Consider the following 12,167-nt stretch of genomic DNA (forward strand, 5'->3'; position numbering starts at 1 on the left):
CTGCACCCAAGAGACTCGCCTCATTCGCTTCGCTCTAGCTACAGCCCTTATGTATAGAATCAAAGAGTGATCACCACCAAGTTTATCAGCATGGGCTCCATGTCGTTTTTGTCCTCATGTTTCTGTATATGAAAACCCATCATGAAAATAGGAGACAGCAAAACATAAAATGTCACCTATAAAAATGATTTCCAGGCAATTGTTACAATGAGGACAATAATAAACGTCGGAGAATGCCGGGCTGTCCAACGTCGGGGCTTCTCTCGGCATCCTCGTTGGAGAATTCAGATACTAAGTGGTCTATTTTTTTCCCCACCCTTTTAATCAGGATTCACACTGCTCGTGACATCCAATCAGAAAATGTGTGAATCTTGGGTGAAAGTTGTATGAATGTTGTGTGTCAATGATAAAAAAAACATGTGTCTTATTGTCTTCTCACATTGCAGGGTGAAGCCGGCTGTGTTCGATCTGTTTATGGCCGTCATCATAGCGGCCTACTTGGGGCTCATTCACCAAGCCATCCAGGTCAGTGTTCCCCCCAACGCACTCCAAGGTGACACAACGCAATTATCTGACATGATTGTTTAAAATCCTGGAGCGCCTCTGTGCCCGCTCGTGAGAAAAGTGATCACGGTTTAGGTTCAATTCTAAATAAACATTTTTTAATTTTTTTTTTGTGATTTAGGGGTCTAGTTATAAAAAGAATCCGCTGGGCCATCTGCCCCGCGAATATCTGTAACGTTCCTTTTTGGGTGGATAATGCCAAAAAACGAATGTTCTTAATACATTCTTCCCAGTTTGAATGTGGTGTTGAAATGACACATTATGACCACCAGATGGAACAGAGGATCATGGGAATTAAATGAGAACTATGAGGCGAGTGAAAATCACTCATCCTCATAGTTTGAGCCGACGTGTGACAATTAGACTGTCACAGGTCGGCTCAATAGATCGGGAAGTGAGCGAAGACATACCGTCGCTTATCGATCATGTCCCTGCAGAGAGCCGTGACTGTCACTCACGGCTCCCTGCAGGGATTCCCCCCTCCCCCCTCCGATCCTCCAGCGCTGACTGGGGGAGGGGGCGGGTACAGTTGGCTCTGCCTCTAGATAGGCAGAACCAGCTGTCACTCACGCAGCTGGGTGGATCCAGACAGTAATGACGTCGCCGGAACTCCCGGAAGACCCGGAAGCCGGCGGAGAGGTGAGTACCGATCAAAAAAAAAGTGAATCGATCAAAAAAATTAACGATTAATCGAGGAATTAATCGTTAATTTCCGCAGCCCTAATTATTACAACACTACATTCAAAGTAGAACATTCGTTTTTGGCATTATTCGCCCAAAATTAACATTCACGGATATTTGCAGGGTGAAGGGCCCTGCAAATAGTTTATAAATTGCCATAAATATGCCATGTCCAGTGCCAGTTTTTTTCCCCCTCTGTCCGAGGTGCTCGGCTTCCAGCCAATTGCAGATGGTAGACCTACGGCCAATCCTATTCTCGGCCTCTCTCTTATAGAGATAGCACAACCATTGCATGGGGTTCGATCAACGTGTCAGTTTTACCTGCTGAGCCCCCTGTGTTTCCCGAGTGTGCTTTGTGCATCTACATGCTCAATTATTTATTATATTTACTAGAACGTTACTAAAAATTATAGATACATATAAAATGCTTATCAAGGTATAAAATGAGGCGATCATGGTCCTGTTAGCAATAATTCAGGAAAAGGCAAAAAACAAAAGGCGACACAGCCATAAACCATCCACATACCGACAATACAATTTATTCGTTTGTAGTATAATTGAAGGGTTGAGTTGACCTCGAAAGTAAAAATGTTGCAGAGCTTTAGCATGCGGGTTACAAAACCTGCCGAAGGAGCATTCTGAAAAGGAACATATAATTTGCGGTCAGCGAATATAAAATGCCCCTGGCTGTAAACGAGTACCATAGAAAACCTAATCTAAATAAATGTGTCCATATGTTTCTTGTCTGGGAGTGCCAATTGTACACCTATTGGGAATGGATATAAAATGGCCCTTGCGATGTATAAGTACAGAGCACGACTCTGTCGGCTAACGAAGGGAAGGGGTCCGGTGACGTCACGGACATCGACGTCACTGAACTCCACCCCCCTTCCCTTCGTTTGCCTTTCACGGACATCGTCACCAGACTCCTCCCCCCTTCCCTTGGTTGGCCGTCACGGGCATCGACGTAACCGGACTTCTCCCCCCTTCCCTTAGTTAGCCGTCATGGACATCGACGTCACCGGACTCTCGTTAGCCGTCACGGACATCGACGTCACCAGACTCCTCCCCCCTTCCCTTGGTTGGCCGTCACGGACATCGACGTCACCGGACTCCTCCCCCCTTCCCTTCGTTAGCCGTCATGGACATTGACGTCACCGGACTCTCGTTAGCCGTCACGGACATCGACGTGACCGGACTCCGCCCCCCTTCCCTTCGTTAGCCGTCACGGACATCGACGTCACCGGACTCCTCCCCGCTTCCCTTCGTTGGCTGTCATGGACATCGACGTCACCGGACTCCTCCCCCCTTCGTTAGCCGTCCCGGACATCGACGTCACCGGACTCCTCCCCGCTTCCCTTCGTTGGCTGTCATGGACATCGACGTCACCGGACTCCTCCCCGCTTCCCTTCGTTGGCTGTCATGGACATCGACGTCACCGGACTCCTCCCCGCTTCCCTTCGTTGGCTGTCATGGACATCGACGTCACCGGACTCCTCCCCGCTTCCCTTCGTTGGCTGTCATGGACATCGACGTCACCGGACTCCTCCCCGCTTCCCTTCGTTGGCTGTCATGGACATCGACGTCACCGGACTCCTCCCCGCTTCCCTTCGTTGGCTGTCATGGACATCGACGTCACCGGACTCCTCCCCGCTTCCCTTCGTTGGCTGTCATGGACATCGACGTCACCGGACTCCTCCCCGCTTCCCTTCGTTGGCTGTCATGGACATCGACGTCACCGGACTCCTCCCCGCTTCCCTTCGTTGGCTGTCATGGACATCGACGTCACCGGACTCCTCCCCGCTTCCCTTCGTTGGCTGTCATGGACATCGACGTCACCGGACTCCTCCCCGCTTCCCTTCGTTGGCTGTCATGGACATCGACGTCACCGGACTCCTCCCCCCTTCCTTTCATTAGCCGACGGAGCCACTTGGGGAAGGGGGGAGGAGTCCGGTGACATCGTCCGTGACGTTGACGGAACTCCCGGAAGACCCGGAAGTCGGCGGAGAGGTGAGTACCGATCAAAAAAAAATTAATCGATCAAAAAAATGAATGTTTAATCGAGGAATTAATCGTTAATTTCCGCAGCCCTAATTATTACAACACTACATTCAAAGTAGAACATTCGTTTTTGGCATTATTTGAGCCAAAATTAACATTCACAGATATTTGCTGAGTGTGCTTCGTGCATCTACATGCTCAATTTGGACTTTTTTTTTTTAGGAAGGAGGTTGTCTGTTACCTTTGATAGTAACAGTGGCATCACAAGGGTGACACCATTGCAGGGGTGACACCAAAATGACTGACAGTGCCGCCGGCAGGCGTCAATCAGGTGGCCGCGCATGCGCGATGACTTCACACACACGAGCGATGAAGACACGGTGGGGTGTCACCCGGCCTCGGTACGCCCCTGGGTAGTAATACAGGTTATCAGCACTTGCTGGTTTTTGGTGGCTACCTTCTCTGCCTCCATGGAGCTTGATATGTAGTCACCGAAATTCTCCCTTCCGAGAGAACTACAGGTAGGACGTGCCAACAAACACCAACACTGCACTGAGTGCCGTTAATGGAAGGAGGCTTGGAAGTGAGCCTGTAATGCATTATGGAACATGTAGGCCCCAATAGAAGCCTGGCAATGCTGTGCATGGGCACACTCAAACAGCAAGCTGCTGAACTGAGCCGTGGCCCTGTGTGTGGACATTTTTGCTGCATATTCCCTAATAAATGACAGTTGCTCTTGCTTACTATTGGCCAGAGCTACAAAGTTTTACACACGTGCCTTTCGTTCTACTTAAATTGATTGTAATGATTTTGTATCTTGCGCCACTTCTAAATTAGGGGGCCCCTAGATTAGGGTTGCCACCTTTTCTTCAAGCGAAACCCGAACACTCTAGCGACACGTGGACATATTTTTTTGGGAGAATGAGTCGCAGCTTATTCATATGTAAAAGGCACCACCCATTAATATGTAAATACCGTATATACTCAAGTATAAGCCGTCCCGAATATAAGCCGAGGTACCTAATTTTACCAAAAAAACCTGGGAAAAAGTATTGACCCGAATATAAGCCGAGGGTGGGAAATGAGGCAGCTAATGGTAGATAGATACCAATAAAATTACATTAATATTTATTTAAAAGAAAAATAACCTAGCTCTGTAAGTGGAAAAGGGGGTACAGGGCTACATATCATGTACTACGGATCATTTAACCACTCCAGATGCTTAGTGTCAGAGGGATTGTCAGCTTCAGTGCGGCATATAAGGGTCAATTCATGAAGGTCAAAGCGCTCTAGTTTTAGCCAGGTGACTGTCATTTTCTAATCTCATTGGATTCCACTCAGGGCCGGATTTACTCTCTCTGCTGCCCCAAGGCCAGGTTCCTCAATGCGCAATTACTCACCCGGTGCCCGGAACTGCATGTCCCGGGCATCGGGATATAGGAATTCCACACCCCTGCTGCCCCTCTACTTTCTGCTGCCCCAAGGTTGGGCCTTGGTTGGCCTTGTGGGAAATTCGGCCCTGATTCCACTGAAACTGTCACTTTTCAGAAAGTCAGGGTCCCCATCCTGGTGTGTGAGTTCTGTGAATTGAACCTATAATGTGATTATAATTAGTCTAATTTTTCTCTTCTTTCTCAGAATTTCGGCCCGGCATATAATCGGTTTGTTCACCTTATTGCAAAGCAGAAGAGGAAATGAGGAGACACTCTTGCGCTGATGTCCATGATCTGTTCTCACCCTCACCGAATGGAACTCAACTTGTTACATAACATTAGAAAAATAAATTGATAGTAAAACGAATTGTTGTCACGCATTTTCTTGGCGCCAGGCGGGCTATTTAAAGATGGCTCCTGCATCTGCACTTTGCTGAGAGATCTTTAGCTGTAACCTGCATCTGTGTTTCTGCTCCTGATACCCGTTTGACCCGGCTTGATTCTTGACTCTGCCTGCCTGCTGCCTGCCTTGTGACCTTCGGCTCGTCCCTGACCATTCTCCTGCCTTCTGATCCGGTAACATTCTGCTCGCTAGTGTATGACCCGGCCTGCTCCTGACTCTGCTTCTGTCACCTGCTCATGTACCACGCTGACCGTACGTTACCGATCTGGCTTGTCCCTGACTACGCCTCAGCCTCAGCCTCAGCCTCTCACACCAGTGTCGTCTGATCTGCCATCGACCACCAGCTGCCTCTGGCGTCCTGTTGTCCACATCAGCACATCCAGTGTGTCCAGCAGTCATACCAGCCACAGGCACTCGTGCCTCTCTCTGTCTGTATAACTACTGTTCCATCTCCAGTGGGGCTCAGACGAGAGCAGCAAGGGAAGGCCTTCCTCGTCACTTAAGGCTCATACCAATGTACGTGACAGGTATTCTTAAAGCAGAGTTCTGGGTTCCGATTAGCCCCCCCACCCGCAGACCCCTCCATATGGTTTTGGGGACAAGAGGTTCTTGTCATCATCAACATGGCACAAGATGCTTTGCCAGTTGTCTACCCCTAGTAAAACACCTCCTCATGTTGAGGACATGTGGCCTGATATGAATATGAAGGCTTCCCCCCTACCTTTTCTGGCCTTCCAAGGTGCTGTTTGGGTAATAGATTTTGTGGGGGACCTATGTCAATTTTTGGATGGTTCCAAAATACAGACCAGATACAAAGAGCCTGGCCTAAATTTTACAAGGGACCCCACAATAATGACTCTCTATGGTGGGCTCTGCAGGGTCACCCTTAGGTGGGCTGGTCACACTCCTTACCTGTCCGCCTCTTCTTCCTCCGTCCTCCTCCGGCCCCGCCTCCTACTCCGTCGCCGGCCCCGCCTCCTGCTCCGTCACTGGCCTCACCTCCTCTGTTGCTGACCCCCCGGGCCCCGCCTCCTCCCCTGCGGGGTCCAGCCTCCTCCACCGCCGCTGCTGGCTCTCATTGACTCAGCAGCGGCTGTGGAGAAGAACGCACCTCTGCACAGATCACCCAGGCAGCCCGCACGGCACCAGAGGGGTGCCCTGGCTGGGCCCCCTTGTGCCCGGGCCCCATAGCGCCATAGCGGCCGCCTGGGTCGCTATGGCGATTTTTACGCCACTGTAACTGACCCTCATCTGGGATAAGAGTCTGCTATAGATGAAGGGAATCCCGAGAGTCATTTGCAAGCAAATTAAACAGCATTTTTTCCTTTGTAAATATAAGTTTTGCTGTAGTGGGTTGTGTGACGGACCGCCTGGTACCCCGACTGGGTGCCTCCGTCAGAAATCAGCTCCCTCTCCGCTGGAACCTAAATTCCAGTGTCCTTAGCCCAAACCTGCCTAGTTATTGGACAGAACCAATATATTAGGACGGAAAGCTAAACCACTCAATCATCAGACAACACTAATGTTGAAGTGGAAACCAAGAACTGACTTTATTGAAGGAAACACACAGAGTTTATACCTGACAAAATCAGATTAGAGTTCAGTGTGTCCCCTCCCCCAGACAGCGAGGTGCCGCATTGGAAGTCCTTAATTAGATAATAGCTTGATCCCATCACTCTAAACAATGGCCCTCTATGAACCTAGTAGAATGGTTCCATGTAACCCCAAGAGGTCTGAGGGGTGTCTCCATAGTTCTAGGTCCATAGTCCGTAGGAAGGAGGCTAGCCCCCAGGCTCCTCCAGCAGCCCCAGTGACGGTTCAGTCCGTCACAGGTTGTATGCATCGTACAGATGAGCAACTTCCCAGGCAGGTTCAGGGGAACCCCCAAGAATGTTATTTAAAGGAATTGTGCATTTTTAATGTTGTTCTTTAGTTAAAGTGACATTAAACCCTCAGATTTTTTTAACATAAAACAATACTGTAATGTGCGCTTTACTGTAATCCATGGTAGTTTCCCTTCTCTTTGCTGCTCTTCCTTTTAAATCCTCATGTCTTCTCATGCTTGGGGAGAACTTCCCTTTGCAGCTCAGGGCCTCTTCCTGTAGTGCTGGCTCAGGTTACAAACCTATACAAACCTATACACAGACACCATATATCCATTCCTGAGACAAGGCAGTCTGCTGCAAAACAGAAGTTCTGCCCAGCATGAGAACAGATACAGATTTAAAAGGAAGAGCAGCAAAGAGAAGGTAAACAACAATGGATTACAGTAAGGCGCACATTACAGTATTGTTTAATGTTAAAAAATCTGAGGGTTTAATGTCCCTTTAACTTTAGGACAGAGCAGCGGGACATGGGCTGCTCATCTTTACTAATGCCAACATATCGCTCTGCCTGCATGACTGAAGGAGGCACCACCTTGGACTAAATTCTCAGGTTTCCTCATTATAGGGACACAACTGAGCCCATCCCTACATTAGAGCTGTTAGTCGGCCCAGTTCTCCATGAACCCACAACCAGGGGCGTCCCGAGACTGGGTGACAACCAGAGCGGTTACCGGGTGTCACCCCGCCGAGACGTCACCGCGCACGCGCGTGGCGTGATTATGTCATCGCGCACATGCGGCGATCTTCTGATACCTGGCGGTGGCCATCTTGGTGATGGACACCGGCAGAGAGAGGAGGGGACAGTCACCCGGCGGGATAAGGTATGCCACCGGGTCCCCTCCTCTCTCCTGATACTGTCGGGCGTTCGGTCCATGACCGAGCGCCCGACTTTTCAGAGGGGGGTGACACCAAAATGTCTGTCAGTCATTTTGGTGTCATCCCTCCAATGGTGTCACCCGGATGCGGGCCGCACCCCCCGCGGCCCCCTTGTGATGCCACTGCCCACAACCCATTTAGTATCACACAGTAAGAAAGGATCAGCTCCGGGTTCAGACCTAATGTTGCTCCTTTGGCGGTTTGTCGAACGGCTGAGCTAAATAGGTGCTCAGTGAAGCCGGACCTCCATCTGCAGGGAGGTGAAACATTTAGCCGTGGTATTACTATTGCTTGACCTCAGGCTGGTTGTAATGTAGCCATTGGCTGCTGGTGTCCTAACAATCTATGAGTCCGGTACAGAGGTAGCCTGAAGGTGGATGGATCCAAACCATCCTCGACTAAGCTGGCTTTTCCTATGCCATGCTGCCTATGAGAAAGCTGATAGCATAATGCAGACAGCTGAAGTGAAGGATCAGCAGGGTTCCTTTTACAGCCAAAGCCTTCCCTGGATTTAGGGCCTCAGAAGACTGAAAGTGCATTGGGCGGCTCTCTTGTTTTAGCTCCCACCTGCGTCTGTAAGCAGAGTGGCGCAGCGGAAGCGTGCTGGGCCCATAACCCAGAGGTCGATGGATTAAAACCATCCTCTGCTAACTGGGCTGTGCCAAACTTTCTTTAAGTGCTTTGGGAAAGGCCTTTCTTTCACACATACACTCTATCGCCACGAGTCATTTTTATAATCTGATGATCAGCATGCAAATTGTTATGGTCAGTCACTGTGGACCAAAATCAGCAAACAGTTTCTAGCTTAGTGCGGAACTTTAGTGTAAACAGCCAGAAAGAGCATTGGGTGGCTCTCTCATTTTAGCTCCCACTTGCTTCCATAAGCAGGGTGGCGCAGCGGAAGCGTGCTGGCCCCATAACCCAGAGGTCGATGGATCGAAACCATCCTTTGCTAACTGGGCTCTGCCAACCTTTCTTTAACCCCTTTTCTTAGGGAAAGGACTTTCTTTCTGAGATTTCCAAAGCCGAGGGGAAAATTTGTCAGGGCAAAACCACATCTTCTCCACTGTTAGGGTCTAGTAGCTGGTCGCTCAGGCACCCAAAAGTGGATAAACAGCCCTAGAATAAAGGCAGGAGCACTCTCGTACTGATTTCTCAGGCATAGCATTTCTGCGCTTTTCTCCTAGAAATTGGGTTCACCTGCCTAAAATCAGTCACGGTCACAACCAAGCTTCCTTGTCGAAATGCGAGACATGTGCTAAATATTGGGCTCGTCCAGTATTTGAACCCGGGACCTCTCGCACCCAAAGCGAGAATCATACCCCTAGACCAACGAGCCAAAAGCTGCTTGGCAAGTCAGGTTGGCTTGCTGAGCTAGGCTCGGCGGTGGACTAGCACAGCACAAAGGTGGACGGTTGGCACAAAAGAGCTCCATCCGCGACCAACACCATTGTTGGAAGATGGGATCATGGTTTAAAGCATGCGCTCGTCCAGGATTTGAGCCCGGGACCTCTCGCACCCTAAGCGAGAATCATACCCCTAGACCAACGAGCCAAGAGATGCTTCTGGATTTTGGCTATCTTCCTGGGCTAGGCTCAGCAGCAGACTAGTTCAGCACAAAAGTCAACAATCTCAATCTTCCCTACCCTTAAAGACCTTCTTTTTTTAAAGGGTGTGACAAGTAGCCTTCTCCCAGAAACATGTCTGCAAAAGGTTGTTGCAATCTTTGCCTTTCTTGAGATTTCTGAGACTTCAAAAGCCGAGGGGAAAATTTGTCAGGGCAAAACCACATCTTCTCCACTGATAGGGTCTAGTAGCTGGTCGCTCAGGCACCCAAAAGTGGATAAACAGCCCTAGAATAAAGCCAGCAGCACTCGCGTACTGATTTCTCAGGCATCGCATTTCTGCGCTTTTCTCCCAGAAATTGGGGTCACCTGCCCAAAATCAGTCACGGTCACAACCAAGCTTCCTTGTCGAAATGCAAGACATGTGCTAAATATTGGGCTCGTCCGGGATTTGAACCCGGGACCTCTCGCACCCAAAGCGAGAATCATACCCCTAGACCAACGAGCCGAAAGCTGCTTGGCAAGTCTGGTTGGCTTCCCGAGCTAGGCTCGGCGGTGGACTAGCACAGCACAAAGGTGGACGGTTGGCACAAAAGAGCTTCGTCCGCGACCAACACCATTGTTAGAAGATGGGATCCTTGTTTAAAGCATGGGCTCGTCCGGGATTTGAACCCGGGACCTCTCGCACCCTAAGCGAGAATCATACCCCTAGACCAACGAGCCAAAAGCTGCTTGGCAAGTCAGGTTGGCTTGCTGAGCTAGGCTCGGCGGTGGACTAGCACAGCACAAAGGTGGACGGTTGGCACAAAAGAGCTCCTTAAAGACCTTCTTTTTTTAAAGGGTGTGACAAGTAGCCTTCTCCCAGAAACATGTCTGCAAAAGGTTGTTGCAATCTTTGCCTTTCTTGAGATTTCTGAGATTTCAAAAGCCGAGGGGAAAATTTGTCAGGGCAAAACCACATCTTCTCCACTGATAGGGTCTAGTAGCTGGTCGCTCAGGCACCCAAAAGTGGATAAACAGCCCTAGAATAAAGGCAGCAGCACTCGCGTACTGATTTCTCAGGCATCGCATTTCTGCGCTTTTCTCCCAGAAATTGGGGTCACCTGCCCAAAATCAGTCACGGTCACAACCAAGCTTCCTTGTCGAAATGCAAGACATGTGCTAAATATTGGGCTCGTCCGGGATTTGAACCCGGGACCTCTCGCACCCAAAGCGAGAATCATACCCCTAGACCAACGAGCCGAAAGCTGCTTGGCAAGTCTGGTTGGCTTCCCGAGCTAGGCTCGGCGGTGGACTAGCACAGCACAAAGGTGGACGGTTGGCACAAAAGAGCTCCATCCGCGACCAACACCATTGTTGGAAGATGGGATCATGGTTTAAAGCATGCGCTCGTCCAGGATTTGAGCCCGGGACCTCTCGCACCCTAAGCGAGAATCATACCCCTAGACCAACGAGCCAAGAGATGCTTCTGGATTTTGGCTATCTTCCTGGGCTAGGCTCAGCAGCAGACTAGTTCAGCACAAAAGTCAACAATCTCAATCTTCCCTACCCTTAAAGACCTTCTTTTTCCAAAGGGTGTGAGAAGTAGCCTTCTCCGAGAAAAATGTTTGCAAAATGTTGTTGCAATCTTTGCCTTTCTTGAGATTTCAGAGAAGGGAACTCGATGTGCACGCTCCACTATGTAGGCCACTGAAACCGCTTGTAGATCCAGGAGCTCCTTAAAAAAGGCCTCCGCAAAGGATGTGGGATCCGCGCCCTCAGTCCCCTCAGGGAGGCCGGCCACCCTCACATTGTTGCGGCTTAGCCTGTTTTCGGCAACAATGCGCCACCGCGCGTTGCAGGCTACATCCTCCAGGGTCCCCACCCTGGTCTCCACTTCCTTCACCCGGCCCCTTATTTTATCCAAGTCCTGCCGGATCCTGGCCATTAATGTGGTCTTGCTGGCCTCTATGGCTGCCAGGATGGCATCTGTGGCTCCAGGGGGCTCTTTGCCCTTATTATGTGGTGGGCTGCCTCGTCCCTCAGGTCCTGCGTTCGGCTCCATGTCCTCCCACCCAGCCGTTTGAGTGCCGGCACTTATGTGACAGAGGGAGCGAGTACGTGCAGCCAAGATGGCGCCCGCACGTGTGACAGGCGAAGGGCCGGGAGGATCGTTACTCACTCGGTACCGGGCCGATCTTCGTCTGGATCGCATGGAAGTGACGCCTGCTGCCACCGGGACCCCTGCGAGGAGAAGGTAAGTGGATCAGACCCGATTTGTGCCGCTGAGAAGCAGGATGACTGGACGGATGAGAGGAGCTGCAGTTAAGCACGTCCGTTCAGTCTTACATCTTGGCCACGCCCCCACAACCAAGCTTCCTTGTCGAAATGCGAGACATGTGCTAAATACTGGGCTCGTCCAGGATTTGAACCTGGGACCTCTCGCACCCAAAGCGAGAATAATACCCCTAGACCAACAAGCCAAAAGCTGCTTGGCAAGTCTGGTTGGCTTCCCGAGCTAGGCTCGGCGGTGGACTAGCACAGCACAAAGGTGGACGGTTGGCACAAAGGACCTCTGTCCGCGACCAACACCATTGTTGGAAGATGGGATCATGGTTTAAAGCATGGGCTCGTCTGGGATTTGAACCCGGGACCTCTCGCACCCGAAGCAAGAATCATAACCTTAGACCAACGAGCCAAGAGATGCTTCGAGATTTTGCTATCAGTAGCCTTCTCATTGAAACATGTCTGCAAAAGGTTGTTGCAATCTTTGCCTTTC

At 50.3% G+C, this 12,167-nt stretch overlaps 1 protein-coding gene and 8 non-coding genes across 9 annotated transcripts in view; 3 read left to right on the plus strand and 6 right to left on the minus strand.

Annotated features, from left to right (window-relative positions):
- The window catches only part of LOC108802888 (nicalin-1-like), a 31,947-nt gene extending 27,003 nt beyond the window's left edge, over positions 1–4,944 (plus strand). The window contains exons 14-15 of the mRNA XM_018574742.1: positions 447–525; positions 4,885–4,944. Of these exons, the coding sequence (XP_018430244.1) occupies positions 447–525; positions 4,885–4,944 (139 nt within the window). The remainder of the gene's footprint in view (positions 1–446; positions 526–4,884) is intronic.
- Positions 4,945–8,422: 3,478 nt separating this feature from the next.
- TRNAM-CAU lies at positions 8,423–8,494 on the plus strand. The gene has a single exon. It is a non-coding gene; the product is annotated as a tRNA-Met (tRNA).
- Positions 8,495–8,727: 233 nt separating this feature from the next.
- Positions 8,728–8,799, plus strand: TRNAM-CAU. Its single transcript has one exon. It is a non-coding gene; the product is annotated as a tRNA-Met (tRNA).
- Positions 8,800–9,111: 312 nt separating this feature from the next.
- Positions 9,112–9,183, minus strand: TRNAP-UGG. Its single transcript has one exon. It is a non-coding gene; the product is annotated as a tRNA-Pro (tRNA).
- Positions 9,184–9,845: 662 nt separating this feature from the next.
- TRNAP-UGG lies at positions 9,846–9,917 on the minus strand. The gene has a single exon. It is a non-coding gene; the product is annotated as a tRNA-Pro (tRNA).
- Positions 9,918–10,060: 143 nt separating this feature from the next.
- TRNAP-AGG lies at positions 10,061–10,132 on the minus strand. The gene has a single exon. It is a non-coding gene; the product is annotated as a tRNA-Pro (tRNA).
- A 447-nt stretch (positions 10,133–10,579) lies between these two features.
- On the minus strand, positions 10,580–10,651 carry TRNAP-UGG. The gene has a single exon. It is a non-coding gene; the product is annotated as a tRNA-Pro (tRNA).
- Positions 10,652–11,799: 1,148 nt separating this feature from the next.
- TRNAP-UGG lies at positions 11,800–11,871 on the minus strand. The gene has a single exon. It is a non-coding gene; the product is annotated as a tRNA-Pro (tRNA).
- Positions 11,872–12,014: 143 nt separating this feature from the next.
- TRNAP-CGG lies at positions 12,015–12,086 on the minus strand. Its single transcript has one exon. It is a non-coding gene; the product is annotated as a tRNA-Pro (tRNA).
- Positions 12,087–12,167: the final 81 nt, after the last annotated feature.

The sequence above is a fragment of the Nanorana parkeri genome, unplaced genomic scaffold (assembly GCF_000935625.1).
Source record: "Nanorana parkeri isolate BGI_ZX_2015 unplaced genomic scaffold, ASM93562v1 scaffold3204, whole genome shotgun sequence".
NCBI classification, from domain to species: domain Eukaryota; kingdom Metazoa; phylum Chordata; class Amphibia; order Anura; family Dicroglossidae; genus Nanorana; species Nanorana parkeri.